The sequence below is a fragment of the Gymnoscopelus braueri genome (genome assembly GCF_963280865.1).
Source record: "Gymnoscopelus braueri genome assembly, chromosome: 10".
Lineage (NCBI taxonomy): Eukaryota > Metazoa > Chordata > Actinopteri > Myctophiformes > Myctophidae > Gymnoscopelus > Gymnoscopelus braueri.
The window spans coordinates 10897986-10915369 of record NC_137611.1 but is presented as its reverse complement, the minus strand read 5'-3'; the positions used below and the strand labels follow the sequence as shown (position 1 = coordinate 10915369).

Here is a 17384-nt window from a genome sequence, read left to right as displayed (position 1 = left end):
CACAAACGACCTTAACGAAAAAACATCCCAAAGTCGCTTATAATAAGCAGACATGGCAACACTGACAGTGATAGCGGACCACCAACAAAAAAAGCTAGTGGACTTTGACTTCACACAATGGAAATAAGAGACGCTCCAAATTTATATTGTCCTCACGTAATGTATTGTCCACCCGCAACCAGTGCTCTGCGATCAGCCCCTGGCCAAAGGCTTAGGAAGAGATTCTTCCCTGCGGCTGTCTGAGCCGAACAAGACAAAAACAAAACATAAGATTAGTCCTGTCACAATTACACAAATCGTGTAATCGCAATACATTTTCAAATAACAAAATCTGAAATAGCTGATCTATAAGCATGTAGATCAGCTATCTCCGCTATTTAACCAATTCATACCGGGAACGCATCTGTCATTTTTAGATTTCTTTGGGCTATTCAAAAATAGCAGATGCCGCGCTATGAGCTTGTATATCTGCTATTTTTTGGGAAAATAACATTTGTGACTGAAATCTTTGCTTCTTGGGATTCTACAAATGTCTTCTAAACAGTTATTTGAAAAAAAAAACGTATGTTTCTATAATATGATGGTTGTCAAAAATTATATGCATTTGGCCGTGGACCCCCATATCAAAATATTTTGTTCCAGGGACCCCCAGAATTTGCACTCATTTTCCACGATTTTTCAAAAAGTAGCAGATCTACAAGTTCATAGCGCGGCACCGAGTGCCGCTCTATGAACTTGTATATCTGCTATTTTTTAATAGCCAAAGAAATCTTAAAATGACACAGATATGCTTTCCCGGTCTTAAAGGGTTAAAAAAAACATATATATATGTAAAGTATAACATCATTAAATATGTCAGTCATTTACTTATATTTTATTTATTTGTCATAGCTGCCACCATGGATTGTTTGATTATGAAGCCTGCAAGGCAAACAAAATAAAAAATATCATTCATATGTTCCAATGTTCAATGCCAAAAACACAATTAAATCATTGATTGCAAAAGTAATGAAACCATGATGATCTTAGCATGCTAATGAGCTTTATTGGCCCCAGACTCACCTTGATAATGTTAAGGATTATTCACACCAAGCACTATAACACTAACTATATGTCTATTCCCAAGCAAGGAGACGTACAAGGTGGAATCAATGCACAGCATACGCTTCACTGACTTTCTATAGACCAATTATTTGTTTACAAACAACATTGAGAGACTGCACACACAGGTGCCTGTTTCGTTTTAATCAATTCCCAACCGATCCCCAAACCTGTTGTTTTGGGAAGCGCTGGTTTCAGTTCATTCAACCTCCTCTTGTGTGTTGGCTAGTGAGGGCGTGCCCTAGCGAGACATATACTTTTAAAATATTAAATATGTCTTTTGGCCATAATACATTATTTATTTTTGATTATTGCTATCGGTCATTGTCAGTCATTTATTTGTGTATTTAAGTTTGTGTCATCTACCCTGTACAACTTTTGTTTACAAGGCCTAAAAGCCACACAATTAAATCGTTAATCGCAATTATTTGTATGACAATTATTCGACAAAAAGTAAAATGCATAATCGTGACAGCCCTACCGGCCAGAGGGGAATTCCCCTTTAGGCTAGTGGAGGCTTTCCACGCGGGAGACCCGGGTTCAAATCCCGGGCGTTACATACACAATGAAGCACTTTGTGTTATAGATTCACACGCTACAGAACGGGTTGCGCCGCAATGCGTTCTGTAGCTTGTAGATCGGCTCTTTTCGACGCGCGACCCTGACAGTCAACTAAGTTTAACGGAGGCTTACAGTAAGTCACATTTTTGTTTGTTTGATGTTAGGTTTTGTTAGCAGTGCTATAGTTGCTATAATTTCAGAGAGCCAGGCAATGTTTTAATTATTCAAATCCTTATTGATTTTGTCAGAGTGGTCAAGAGAAGCACACTTGGAAAAATGCTTTAAAATGCTGGTCTGTAAACAAAGGCTAATGGCCCGGGGGTCTTGTTATCCTGCAGGGATGGCCAGAGGGAACCCTTCTTTCTCTTCACATGGCAGCATCTTAGTGGATCCCATGTGTGTCTCCAGCTTTAATATGACCTGAAGATGCAGACCGTGCACAAATGTATTAAAACAAGTGGCCTTTTCAAACTTCAGACACGGCCCAATAAAATGAGTAGACACTCGACTGGATTAATGCAACGACACACTCGTCTAACCCTAGGTTCAACTGCAGCACACAAAGTGTGATTTCACATAAAAACGACACAAGTATCAACATAAAACTGGTGACTGATATTGTCCTTCTAATGTGTCAGGGGGCCGTGGTTTGTCATTTAAGTTTTTCATTGATTTTTTTAATAACTTTTGGGGAAAATGAAAAAAATTCAATAAAAAAAAAAGAAATGAATGAAAAAAGTAATTAAAAAAACACGGCCCCCTCACGTATTAGGAAGGCAGTATGAGTCACCAGAAGAACCAAGGACGGGTGTTTTTGATGAATCGATCGTGGTTAAAATGGAGTTTGAAGTTACAATGGGTTTGTACAGGAAGGGGGCGTGTGACGTGTCTGATAAAATGAATCTCAAATATCTAAATACTGAATCAAGCAACTTAAAAACTGTCTGGGGGTGCTCTCAAAAGCTTGAGTAGACGATAAAATGACCCCAAACATGTTTGAGAGTGACATATCCCCTTTAAGGCTAAACATATAACACGAAATGTCCTGGCGACTTGTTTCCATTGTGGTCCTATGATACCAATGCAATCAACCGTCTCATACAAAATGCAGGAGTGTGTCCGTAAAACCTGAGTTTGTCAACTTCAAAGCGTTTTGAAGGTGTGTTCACTTCACGCCATAACAAGGTGTTAAGTGGTTCTTTAGGGGAGGCTTGCACACATTTTGTCTGTCGGAGGAGTTGGCAGCAATCAGTGTTATCACTTTAGTGCTCGGAAAAACCGGCGGGTGGTTGATTATTTTTGTTCCAAAAATGTGGCAAAGTCCCTTCGCCTGCCTGGGGATTTGATCCGCTTTCAGCGAGCCTCGCTTGCAGCCGTTATCCAGCATGGGGGGGGGGGTGTGTGTGTGTGTGTGTGTGTGTGTGTGTGTGTGTGTGTGTGTGTGTGTGTGTGTGTGTGTGTGTGTGTGTGTGTGTGTGTGTGTGTGTGTGTGTGTGTGTGTGTGTGTGTGTGTGTGTGTGTGTGTGTGTGTGTGTGTGTGTGTGTGTGTGTGTGTGTGTGTGTGTGTGTGTGTGTGTGTGTGTGTGTGTGTGTGTGTGTGTGTGTCGCGCTCTACTTTTTAATATCGTCTCTGTTGGGTGGAAATCTGATACATCCAATTTTCAGGATTCAAATTCAAAAGTAGCAGATCTGCAAGCTCGAAACGGGTCGTGAAAAATATACATTCAAAGATTTGCACACATTAAGCAAAAAAAAATAAACTTCTTCCAGCACTGGGTGGTCGGACGGGCATCACAAACACATGTGTGACCTGAACATCTAGTATGTACGGCAGTGGTTCCCAAAATAAACCCCTTCAGAGTGATTGGACCCTTCCGCTACGCGTCAAGGTCTAATCACATTGATTATCCCTTGCACAGTCGATTCAGTCGCTGAGTTTGATTAACTGTGTGCACCCCTATTTTACAGGCAGTATGTGAGAGAGACGGTGATCGGAGTGATGGGGCTGAAACCCACCGGACGCCACTGTGACGTGGTGCGTTCCAGAGGCCTGCGAACCTGCAGGTAACATAATCCATATAGGGATGGATAATTAATCGGACATCATATCGGTATCGGCCGATGTTGGCCTTAAAATGCAATATCGGTATCGAACCGATATAAAAATAATGTAACGTTTTTTGCCGATGTTTTATTTATGTTGAAAGCAAAAAGGAAAAGAAGCCTGGAGAAACAGCCTTTTGTGACTACAAAGGCTGCAGAGTGCCGCGCTATGAGCTTGTAGATATGCTATTTTTTTTTTTTAATTGTTAGGATTTAGAAAACATTTTAAAGAATAACCTCAGGTCTTAATGGGTTAATACAGAATGAGATCATATCGACATTGGTTTATGTCGGTTATCGGCCATAACAGCAATTATCATATCGGATATCAATATTGTTACTCTGCATGGTGCGTTCTAGAGGACTGCAAACCTGCAGATAACATATCCTTATGTCCTCAACCAATCGACCCAATGTACTGCAGTTATTATTTAGTGACAAACTCTTGCCCGAACCTCTAGTAACTTAAATATACGAAGAAATTACTGACATATTTAATAATTTTATACTTTAAAAAAAAGCTGAAATAGCTGATCTACAAGCTTGTTGTTTGTAAGCGTGTAGATCTGCTATTTCTGCTTTTTCTTTTTAAATGTATGAAAGTGTTTCAACATGGAAATTATTATGACGATTATGCAAAACATAATTGTGACTATCTCAAATAATTATGTAATAATTGTGACATAGGCCTATGTCTACCCGATAGGGGCAGTTAGTTGCCGGGTAGAAAAACCTTTGTATCGTTCACAATCCTTTCCTTAAATTCTTCTTACTTAAACCTCCCCCTGTTCTTGAGAAGAGACGCCTGATTGATGGGGGGGAAATCAGTGTGGCTTTCAGAAAACGACCTGATTCCCCAGGGTTGTGTGCATCATCATGGCCCCATGTGTGCCAGATAGGATAGCCAGTCGTTCCCTCAAATTGAATTGGATGCACATCTGCTCATGTGCAGAGAGTCAGAGACAGACACTCACTCCGTCAACACATCATAACCAGGCGTGTGAAAAGCAAGCAAGCGATGAGTGTGGGCATATACGCTCATATATGGGTTAAATTTAGAATGGTATTACCGTGTGAGTCTGGAAAAGTCTGGAGAGAAGTGTAATTTTCAAGTATAAGTAGTGGAGTGACGGTAACATATGGACAAAAAAAATAAGTGATTTGTGTCGCTGTCCTCGTTTTAAAACAATTATTCGACTAATGGTCATATAGGAATTTGTCGAATAATGTGATTATCGATTTAATCTACAAATGTGTAAAATAGTGTTGGTTACATAAATACAATCATACATACAGCAGCCTTTTCTTTCTTTCTGTCTTTCTTTCTTTTTATTCAGGGAAGACCATTGAGAGCAAGCTTTCTTTTTCAAGGACGCCCTCTGATCACAGCATGCATAACAAGTGCAGTTATAAAATGCAATACATATAATGAAAAACAACAACACAACATTTAAAGCACATTAAAAACAAATCACATATGCAGATGAATATAGGGTTACATGAAGCAGGTGCAGTCACCATGTAATACATCCTCAAGAAGCAACCTAATAAATGTCTCTATCCAGTTTCAGATAGTCCTGAAGTTTGTTTCATTTGTGTGGAGCAATAAATGAAAGTTCATACGTGGACTGATATATCTCATGTGTGTCTGTGAGGTCTTTTGAAGTCGGTGACGTTGAGAACTGAACATTCTAATGTTATCACAACATCACTGCTGACTATTGACTTATAGATCAACTGGGGGTCCCCCTTGTTTTCACACTCGACAGTAAACAAACCAACATGCAGCATAAGTGTATACAGGGTATCTGCACATTTCTAAAGTTATAATTTAATGACTTTTAATACCAAATTGTCAAATATTTCGTAAGAAGGAGGCAAACATTGTGAAAATATCCAAACTACAAGCTCACAACGCCTCGCAGTAATTAATCGAGAAAAAAAAAGTGTCTTTAGTAAGGACATGTGAACACATGTAGAGCAAATAATGTTGACAGAAATGTGTTATGTGTTCACACACAGATTTGTTTGTGTATGCCTTACATTAAGAGACTCCAAAATAACAATGCATTTAAATAGTGACTTATTGACAAATGTCAAATTGTTAAATGCTGTCAAAAGTCACACCAAGTTTCTTAACTGCAAAATGGATTGGCAGAATTTGGTACTGAGGGGACCGAGCTGAGAGCTTGAACCATGATCGTGTGTGTGTGTGTGTGTGTGTGTGTGTGTGTGTGTGTGTGTGTGTGTTTGTGTGTTTTGTTACCCAGAGGGAAGTTGATCAGCACCATACTGGACTGGGAAGACCCTCTGCCTGACACGGACCTGAACAGGTCCGAAGAAGCCAGCAGGTGAATATCAGAATATAAAGCTGTTTGAACACTCAACAATGCAGTGAGTGAGTGGATACATTGGCCCTCATTTATCAAGCTTGCACAGACCGAAAAACAGGCGTACGCCGAGATCACCGCAATTGTGTCTGCAATGCATTTATCAATCTATCGTGACTTTGACTTGAGTGTACGGCACGCTCAAATCTCACGCCTGGTTTAAGGTCGTGTATGCTTAGGCTACACCAGTTTGTTCCATCGTGGACATGCGGATCAGTATTGTCTGACCATCTGATAGGCATCTAAACATTTTGTATTCACTACAAAAATGTATAGCTATAAAACTAATAACTAATAACATAAAAAATATATTTTGTAAAGGCTTACATCGACGATGTGTCATATTATGAAATTGGTAGGATATTTCCAAGTGTACAAGCAATTAAAATCGAGCAATTAAAAACAATACAACATATTTACAATGTTACAAGTTAGATGCTTAATCATTCAGCCATTTAAACAGCGCTTTACTGGCTCTGTGTTAAGACATGTAAGCTCATGCATGCGAGAGGATTTTGAGGACCGCTGCGCTGGAACATTTTCATGGAGAGTGAAGTCTCCCAACTTCGATGGCCTACTGCCTACACCTCGTTTAAGGATAAACCCGACGCTTTAATGCCGTAGCTGTGCCCAGCGCAAGTCACACCAGCCGTCCGGTCCTGACCGGGCATTCTTCTGACATATCGTGATTCGTGACACCTTATACAGTAGTTGACTGGACTTGCGCTGTCACGAATACGGTCATATTTATTTTTGCTTTATTCGTGTTATCCGTGCTTATTGGACGTGTCTGTGTCAGGTATCGGGTCTGTGCCCTGATATGCAAATAGCGTGTGCCATGCCACGCATATGATAGGCATGTCTGCTGTGTAGCTGTGTATGAATCCACAGAGATGATTGGTGGGGTAACTTCACATGTAGGAGAAGTTCCTCTTCTTGGCCGTATTCCTCTTCTTCATGTCAAAAAACAGGTGGGGTTAGCCGACCATTCTTGCCCTGCAGTTGACAGGGTACACCTGCTTGATAAATCACACGTGGACCCGGTCGTAAGCTGATTCCTGGGCTCGAATTTAACCCATTCAGACCTAAGGCCGAATCTACAAATGTCTTCTAAATCCTAACAGTTTTCTGAAACACTTATGTTGCTATACTATCAGTGGTTCTCAAACCTTTTCATGTCAAAGACCACCCAAAATGATATGTGTTTGGCCGCGGAACACCATCTCAAAATATGTTGTTCCAGGGACCCCCCAGATGCAAAGATTTGAGTTAAAAATGTTTAACTTTAAAATACATATACCGGTATATTCAAAGATTTGCTCACATTTTCACGATTTAAAAAAAATAGCAGTTATAAAAGCTCGTAGCACAGCACTCTGCCGCGCTATGAGCTTGTATAACTGCTATTTTTGAATAGCCCAAAGAAATCTTAAAATGACACAGATGCGTTCCCAAATTGAATGGGTTATGCTGTTTTTTTATGTTCCATTGACAAATGAGGGCCAGTGTGTCCCAGGCAGCGTATTGTTGCCTCTTATCATTTTCATCAGTGTCCGTGTGGGAGGATAATGGCAGTCATTTTGGGTTGTGATGCTTGTGCCCCAGTTCTGCCTACAATGGGGAGGCCAGGCTAAACTTGTCTTTTACTGTGTCAAATCTGAACACATGCTGTTGTTGTGCATCTTTTTTTTAATATATAAATCTGATTGTTGGGTTTTTAAAGATTGTTTTCCTCCCATGTGAGGTCAGTATTCATGACCATACGTACATATGCAATGCATAAATACCCCTCATTTCCTGCCCGTCCACCCGCTCGCTCTCCCTCCCAGCAAGCTCGGGTTCGAGCTTGCTGATCTGCTACCTTTGATGCTTTTGTGTGACGCTGTAGTATGATCAAGTAGGGCGTTAATTTACAAAAAAACACAAAAAGTTAGAATATGGAGATAAGAGGTTTCTGTGTGACATCAAAACAATGGGATCGGTTCAAAATTCACCTAAGTTTACCTAATTTATATCCCATTTCGACCCGAGGGTGATCCTAAAAAAACACCTTCTAAACTATAACAGTTTTCTGAAAAACTTGACAGAATTTTGTCAATGTTCACTAAGAAATTGGTTACAACTTGACTAACAGCAGAGAAAAATATCTGCTGTTAAATAATAGCATATAAAATAATGAAATGCAGCATTTTTTTTTTTACTATATATTTTTAAATAATATAATAAAATACATATAATGAAAATAAAAATAAAGGATATTTACTCAGCCCATTACAAAATGGGTCACAACAGCAGCCCATTGTTTGGGAAACACTGTAGCAAGCTAATGGCTTGGTCAGCTTTACTACGACCTTTGTGCACGCTTCTCCTGTGTGGCCATGAGTCTCTTCCTCCATCCACATTCACACATACACTTCATCACTTACATCAGGGGTCTTCAAGGACCCCTAGGTGAGAGAGAGAGAGAGAGAGAGATGAAGCAGCCCCCCCCCCCCCCCCCCACTGTATATTGTATTGAATAAAATGTTGTTGCAGATTAAACCTTTCCATAGATTTCATGTAGATTGCTTCATAGATCAGTGTTTTGTTTGTTGTGTTTGTTTATACATTATCTTTTCTATTAATATGTTGGATATAGTTTTTGTATTTTCAGACATTTGACCATTAAAAACACACGATACTTAGTAAACTTCACCTTTGGCTCTGCACTTGGTCACTCTACACGCCAAACCTTTTTGATGAAAACAGTCGACCTCCCCCTGCAGTAACTCTGAGGACCCCTGACATCATTGTTCAGTTCAGTTTAGTGTATTTGGTCAATTTTGTAGTAACAAGGTGGAAATTTCTTAGGTAATACAAAAAACTAATTTAGAAAATAACCACCTTTCATTGTCATGTGGGAGCCACATGATTACTATGTAATGATTTTGTACGTGTTGTTTGTCCTTCATGCACAGTGACCCGTCGCCTTTCTGTTTGACCTCTCTTTAACCATACGTTTCTACTTCCTTTTAGTCGGCACAAAAGAAGCTCCGCTTTCGCTGTAGCACACACTCTCGTTATTGAATGGCAGATTTATGTATTTTTCCTGCTGTGAAAGGGGGCCTATTCCAGCCATTATATCGTATCGTTGCAGTCCTCATTTCCACCTTGTATCCTGGTACAACTTTCATCCAGTAGGATACAACAGCAGTGACAACACAGAAATGTGTGTGGGGACTGGGGAGGAATCAATTGGCACGAAAACAAAATTGGGGAGAGGAAAAAAAAACGAGGGAAAAAAACACATCGGCTATTTCCGAATAAAATGTAACGGGGTTTAAACTGTTCATCATTTTGCCAAGGACCCCCTGGAAGTGGAACCCCACCAAGGACCCTTGGGGCGTCTCTCGGACGCCACTTTGAGAACCAACGCCCTAAACCACTCCTCTCATTTCCTCCCATCAGGCTGCTGTTTCAGAGCGCATCTGGACAAATGGAAAACGCTCAAAAACTGTCATTCTCACTGCGGACCTGGCATTGACTCTGTTTTAACTGTGTTTCAGGAAGGCAGACCTGGCATTGACCCTTGGCACCTCGCTGCAGATCAAACCGGCAGGAGACCTACCTCTGCTCACCAAGAAGAAAGGTGGCAAGGTGGCCATCATCAACCTGCAGGCCACCAAGCACGTGAGTCTCACCCATCATGCACTCAAAGTGCCTTTTGTTAGGACAAGGCTATAGACGAATCCCCCAGAGCGCTGCCTGTAGATGTCTGTGTGTGTCCAGAGCTAATCTCGCAGACTGCTGGACCAAATGGAAACCTTGTCCAGATTTGAAGTCATACAGTATGTCATAGATAACTGACGTCACAGGATTCTGTTCTTCAATTAAGTGCTTCAGTTAATTAATTTGTATTTAACCAGGATAGATGGGCACCGTTGAGATATTATAAAAATGACCTTTTCAAGGGAGATCTGGCCAAAACAGGCAAGAGCATAATAACACAGAAAAATCATGAATGTTTCAATAGAGATTTCTAGAACCATTTCCATTTTGTAAACAGATTTTTTTTTCATGTTTAAATGTTATACATTTCTTAACCACTTATATAAAGCCCTATATACTTTGCTGTATGACAAATAGTGAGTATAGCCGATGTACAAGCTCACAAAGCCTTACGTCGCGATGCGTTGTGAGCTTGTAGATCTGACATTGTCTCTATTTGTCATACGAACCAAATGAAGTGGTTAAATGGCTTTAAGTGGTTAAATGGAGGTTAATTAATTGATTGTCGTTTTATTCCCCGTCTGCCCAGGACAAGCACGCACACCTGCGTATCCACGGTTACGTGGACGAGGTCATGACCCAGGTGATGGAGCTGCTAGGACTGGACATTCCCAAGTGGGAGGGGCCGACCGTCTGCGAGCGCGCCGACGCTTCCGAAGCCGCTGCGGGCGACATCAAACCGCCGCGCTCCACCACGGGTACCGTGAAGGACGAGGTCAAACGCCAGAGGAAGAGGCGGAGCAAACCGCAGACGGACGGAGCCGAACACGGCAAGGAAAAGAAGGAGGAGGAGGAGAAGGAGGTTGTTGCGGTGAAGAGGGAGAAGTCAGAAGAATTACCCCCGGTAGGGACGAACAAATCCAAATAGCCCCGCGGGATCCTTTAGTTACAAAGACTTCAGGGTAACACTTTACTTAAAGTTGGGGTCTGTAATACAGCATAAGCGCCTTTTATAATGCCCTTATAAACGCTCATTATAAAAGCTTATAATTATGCATGACAACTTAGAACAAGGTTTATGAAGTATTATAAGTGCTGGTCATAATGCATTATACTGTAAGCCCAGTCGAACAACTACCATAACAAACTTAATCAGTTATAAAGTGTCTTTATACAATAACCTACTAAGTTATGGTAGTCATAATCCTCTGAGCTTAAAATGCATTATGAACAGCACTTATAATACTTCATGCATAAACATTTATAACGAGTGTTATGAAGCCTTATGAGTGCATTGTAATACATTATAAATGTGCTTGTGATGCATAATAGACCCCACCTTTTTTAAGTAAAGTGTTACCGACCTCAGAACTTCACGACCTTCCCAGAAGCAGTGGATCCTCTCACAGGACAGCAGTGGATCCTCTCACAGGACAGCAGTGGATCCTCTCACAGGACAGCAGTGGATCCTCTCACAGGACAGCAGTGTCAGAACTACACGACCGTCAGACCAGAGACGACGGACGGTGGGATCCCTTCTGAAGCAAAGACTACTAGAAACTGTATAAGTTTTTTTTATCACTTTCAATAACTCTGCCACCCATGGGGGGGGCTTCTGTCTCCATCATAGAGGCTGGAGGAGCCTTTTGTACTCAAGTTACCTGGTGGCCTGGTTGAAAATGTGACATCTTAACACATTCATAGCCAGGTGTTAATGAATTCATCCTCCACTGCCAGAGGTTTTACCTTTTTATTTTGAGCAGATTTTGACGATCCACCGGAAATGTTGTTCAACGCGGATGTAAACAAACGATGTCTCGGTGGAAAGACGAGTCTCTCTACTTTTACCCATTAAGACCTGAGGCCGATTCTACAAATGCCTTTAAATCAGTAGTTCTCCTTCACTTTCAAGATTTTTCAAAAATGTTCAAAAATAGCAGATGTACAAGCTCGCCGCACGAAGTGACGCGCTACGAGCTTGTGTATCTGCTATTTCTGAATAGCCAACGCTAAAATCTAAAATGACATGGATACTTTGCCGTTTGTAATGGGTTAAAGGGGCAAACCACATGAACCCTAAACATACCTATTCCGGGCAAGTCCTATGAAATGAACAACAAAAATGGGCCAACATTTGGCCAAAATAACAGATCTACAAGTTGCAACATGTTGTGAGCTCAAGTTGCAACATCATGTGAGCTTGTAGATCTTACATTTTTGCTATTTGACATACGATGCAGGGTTCAATTCGTACCAAAAAAGGTGGAAATAGCCAATATACAAGCTTGTGACGCTTTGTGAGCGTATAGATTGGTTATTCTCACCATTTTAAATAGTGATATTATCACACGTATGTATATCAAACATATCTACAAGCTCATTGCGCGGCACCTAGCTTGTATGTCTGCTATTTTTTAATAGCCAAAGAAATCTTAAAATGACACAGATGCGTTCCTGGTCTTAATGGATTAATGTATTGACCCTGCTATGTCATGTCAAAAGGGCTGCTGTGAAAGAGCTCTGTTGACACTTATAGCATCATTATCTAACAGAATGTAAGTTAACCACTTCAACCCCTATACTTAGAAAAATGAAAAAAATGGGTGATCTATTAGCGTCTCCCCCAACACAGCTGAAGTGCCTTCAAAGGAAGACACTGAAACCCTAACTGCAGTGGAGCTCGGTGGCCAACAGTATACGACTGTGGTTGTACTGTCAGCTTGTGTGTGTGTGTGTGTGAGAGAGAGAGAGATCATACCCTCAGCTGTGTTTGCCTTTCAAAATGTCTCCTGTGAAAAGGGGAACGGTTTAATTTCCACCGTTTTTTATGTTTAACAATATGCCTGTCATTGATTGACTGAGTAGATACTGTACATTATTTTAAATGTATATAATTCTCTGGAGGTCGTTTTTACACTCAGGTGAAGTAGTACTGTAGTCAGATATTGTACATGTGTTTACTTGTATTTGTTTTTTTTACAGATGCTTTTGGCAATAAACAGTGCATTCATAGAATAATAGTGTCTGGTGTTGGTCATTTAGAAAAAATTGCAAATGAAAGTGTGGAATGAGGAATCTTGTGATGTAGGTAGTGGTAATCCTTCAATGCATTTGCTAACATACTTAAAGGGGCTGTAAGTGTTGTTTTATTGTTAAAATGAGTGTTAAATAGCTTGCGACGGGTAAAGGATGATGCTCTTGGGATAGGAAAAACACTCACTGGCCAACACTCAACTGGCCACTTAAAACACACTGGCCACTTAAAGCAGCATTATGTAACTTTCCTCTTCTACCCCAGATTTGAACCCGGTTTCCTGCTCAAGTGCTGACATTTTTACCATTGAACTAATAGAGCCTTGACCATCAGGTATGTACATACCCCATATGAAAATGTTGTGTGCCAGGGACCCTCAGAAGAGAAGATTTGTTTTAAACAATTCTAAATATTCAAAAAGTATCAGATGTACTCGTGCCACACTGTGAGCTTGTAGATCTGCAATTTTTTTGAATAGCCAACATTTACATGGATAAAATGAACACCATCAGAACACACACCTGTCAGCTAAGAACAGGAAATTGAGGCTACAATTCACACAGGCTCACTAAAAATTGGACAATAGAAGATAATAAAATAAATTAAAAACGTTCTAGTGCGATATTTGGACGGTACAGTAGGTAGGGTCCCTTTCAGCTTTTTAGACTTAGCTTAATATTTTTAGCTTTATAACATTTTCGCTCCTAATAAAGTTTTTGTTTTGTAAAGTGCTATATAAGTCTGTATTATTATTATTTTTTATTATTAGGGTCAAAACTAAATGTGTGCGTGCCTAAATGCATTGAGTTGTTGCCATGTGAAGGGCTGATTAGAAATTGCAATAACGTGCATTTTATTTTGGACAGGCGTTCCTGATGAGGTTCCATCTGCTGCAGTTCAAACCGAGCATCACAACAGGGTTAGAAATGTGATTACATAAGTGACTTTAAACGTGGCCTGAACTGTGTCATGTCTAAATGCGTTGTGTGAGTTCCACCATGCAAATAGCTGTTTAGAAATTATGTTTGCGTGCAGTTGGACAGGCGTATAGTTCTTGCAGTCCCTTTGACCCCAACATTGGCGAAAGCTGATTGATGGTACTCTGTCTTTCATCAACCTCATTACCAGTGCTTACCTCCGTTAGTGAAGGACTGATTGATGACATATTGGCATTCTGTGTCTTGCTATTAGCCTCATTACTGGTCACCTCCCAGTAGGCTATTTACTACTTAAAGCCAACATGGTCAATGTAACTACTGTAGTGCTGATGATGAAACGTCCACTCTCTTCACTTCTGCACCTGTCACCGTTTGAACTGTTAATGTAAATAAATACATTTACAAGTTACAATTTAGGCTATTAGCAGACGCCCTTAACCAGAGCGACTTGCAATAAGCAATGTAAACACATACATCAAATGCAGAGAGACAGTGTAGTGCCTCAGTAAACTAGGAGGATCAAAGGTAAACCAAGAACCTAGCATCACTCTAAACATACTATCAGAATAACAATCTGTTCATTGAAACTATAGGATACCAGTTAAACAATGAACCTGGCATATGTCTAAATAACATGCTATCTAAATTACATTTTAACCTTTGCACAAGTCTGGTTGGTTTGTCAAGGCTATATATTGTTTTGCCTCCTAAGACGAGCCTCTTCCTTTATCTGTCAGTGTGCACGCCTCTTCTGTTTTTATGTGGACTCTGAGAGTGTACAAATTGAAACAAATTGGTTCCATGTGTACAATAGTACCCCACACACACACACACACACACATACACACACACACACACACACACACACACACACACACACACACACACACACACACACACACACACACACACACAGTGTGTAGATGTCCTGCTGATGACATCCTGCATATTGATTGGAGGTTTAATTATAATTGTCCCCACCACCACAGAAGCTACTAATACAGTCCTAACCACGTCATACCCATTCATCAGCACACTTCGTTGCCTCCAGGAAAAAGAACAAACGTTTTGTTTGATCTGCCCGCACAAGGACAGTTTAATCAAAGCTCTGATTAATTCATCCAATTTGAAATAATTGTTCCCCCATTGTTCCCTAAAACGTTGTCCCTTGTATGTATCACCAGTGTTGTAAAGTAACTAAGTACATTTACTCAAGTGCTGTACTTCAGTACACTTTTGAGGTATTTTTTTACTTTACTGGAGTGTTTCCAATTTCCAATACTTTTACTTCTACTAGTTACTTTGTAGATTTAGATAATAATAATACAAAAAAAATAAGCACTTCAGCCCTATATACTTTGATAGCCAATCTACAAGCTGATAGCCGATCTACAAGCTGACGACGCGTTGTGGGCTTGTAGATCTGCTATTTTCAAATGATGTTTAGACATTATTATACATAATAACTTGTGAAATTGGACATTCTGCATGATGAGTACTTTTACTTTTGGTACTTTAAGTATATTTTGATGCCAATACTTTTATACTTTTACTGAAGTAAATTTCGATTACCAGACTTTTACTTGTAACAGAGTTTCTACATTTCAGTGTTGACACTTTTACTTAAGTAACACATGTGAGAACTTCCACCACTGTGTATCACTACTTCTCAGTTGTACGGAGAGGGACTCAAATCAGGATGGCAGAAGAAAACGAATAATTTGGGAAATGAGTTTAGGGTTGTTGGAGGAGGAAAAGGGACGTTCTTTTGTGAGCCTGAGGACATGAACATAATTTTCAATCCAATCCACTAGGGCTGCACAATTAACTGAATATTAATCGTGATCTTGATTGTGGCTTCCCACAATTAAATCAACATGATCGTCAGATTGTTGACATTTGTTGACGTGTTTAGCTGGAATGTTGCTGGAATGTAAAGGTGAAAGCTTTGCTCTGCTGATTTAATGTACTGTTAAATTTTAGTATTCATTCTGAGATTACACATGACCATTTTTAGCAGCAAATGTACAGCGGCGGCACAGCACGAATGTGAAAGCAGTGATGTTTGTGAAAGTGCAATAAAAATATTGTTGTCACTAAACTCAGTGAAAAATCGTGATAAATAATCTTGATAATAATTTTTTCCATAACCGTGGAGCCTTGAAGCGTTGAACCAAGGTGATACTAAAAATACTAAGAGCAAAACAATAAGAGAGAGAACATTTAAAAAAAATAAGGGTTGAAACACACAACAGAAGTAGAAAGTTAAGAGAGACGGCAGAAACACACGGTATCGGTCCTCAAGGACCCCTGGGGGTCCCCGACCCCACTTTGAGAACCACTGGTTTAGAGCACTGGTTCTCAACGTCGGGTCTGAACCTCGAGAGGGTCCAAATGGAACCATATAGGTCTGTAACTCTGAGAGTGTACAAATGGAACCAAATGGACCCTTACAGGTCTGTAACTCTGAGAGAGTACACATGCACCCTTACAGGTCTGTAACTCAGAGTGTATAAATGGAACCAGATAGCTCCATTTGGTTCCTGTAGAGTTTAACCAAAGCACTGATTATTCATCCAAATTGAAATAATTGTTCCCCCATTGTTCCTAAAACCTTCTCCCATAATATGGGAGATAATGTAGCACTTGCCACTTGTACAAGAAGAAACCTTACAATACATTATGATAATTTAGGAAATAAGACTACATGATTACTTTGAGGGTTGTTTTTGAACAGAAAATGGAACATTCTATTGTGCTGCTGAGGACATAATGACATAATTGTGCACTTTTAACCCATTCAATCTGGGAACACATACTGTGTCATTTTAAATTTTTTGCCATCATTTCATACTTTGGGCTATTCAAAAATAGCAGATCTACAAGCTCATAGCGCGACACTCGGTGCCGCACTATGAGCTTGTAGGTCTGCTATTTTTTTTTAAATCGTGACAATTTGTGAAAATCTTTGAATATATATATATATATATTTTTTAAAGCTAACATTTTTAACTCAAATCGTTGCTTCTGGGGATTCTACAAATGTCAAACCCCCAAAATGATATGCATTTGTCCACGGACCTCCCCCCCCATCTCAAAATGTTTTGTTCCAGGGACCCCCAGAAACAAAGATTTGAGGTAAAAATGTATATATATTCAAAGATCACAAGTTTTAAAAGAAAATAGCATATATACCTGTTCATGTCACAGCACCAAATGTATTCCACAAATGCTTGTTTAAACAGTAATGTTTTTAAGTGGTTCTTAAAAATGTCCACTGAGGCTGCAGCTCTCAAGACCTGTGGAAGGGCATTCCATACCTGTTTGTGCTGCCCACAGAGGAGCGCGGAGGGGGGAGCAGTTAGGGGTTAAGTGTCTTGCCCTTGGGACATTTCGACACTTAGTCAACCCTAGTCAACTGTGTCACCGACATAAGAACATAGATGTCAGAAAATGTCCTCCAACCAGACGGAGAGCACACATTACTGTTGTGTTGGAAAAGACTGACACGCACACACGTTTCAACGTCAAAACATACTCTGCCTTTTA

General features: G+C 40.1%; 1 protein-coding gene across 3 annotated transcripts in view; it reads left to right on the top strand.

Moving 5' to 3' along the window:
• sirt6 (sirtuin 6) overlaps nucleotides 1-17384 on the top strand; it is a 372587-nt gene that overhangs the window by 15774 nt on the left and 339429 nt on the right. The window contains exons 5-9 of one of the 3 annotated variants that reach the window (XR_013933823.1): nucleotides 3631-3726; nucleotides 6036-6116; nucleotides 9701-9824; nucleotides 10453-11425; nucleotides 13162-13187. Coding sequence is in view for 1 of the 3 variants with exons in the window: in XM_080439142.1 (XP_080295268.1) it covers nucleotides 3631-3726; nucleotides 6036-6116; nucleotides 9701-9824; nucleotides 10453-10791 (640 nt within the window). In the remaining 2 variants the exon portion in view is untranslated. Of the gene's footprint in view, nucleotides 1-3630; nucleotides 3727-6035; nucleotides 6117-9700; nucleotides 9825-10452; nucleotides 12955-13161; nucleotides 13188-17384 lie in introns of those variants that run through there. The other 2 variants (XR_013933822.1, XM_080439142.1) reach the window with 2 other exon arrangements.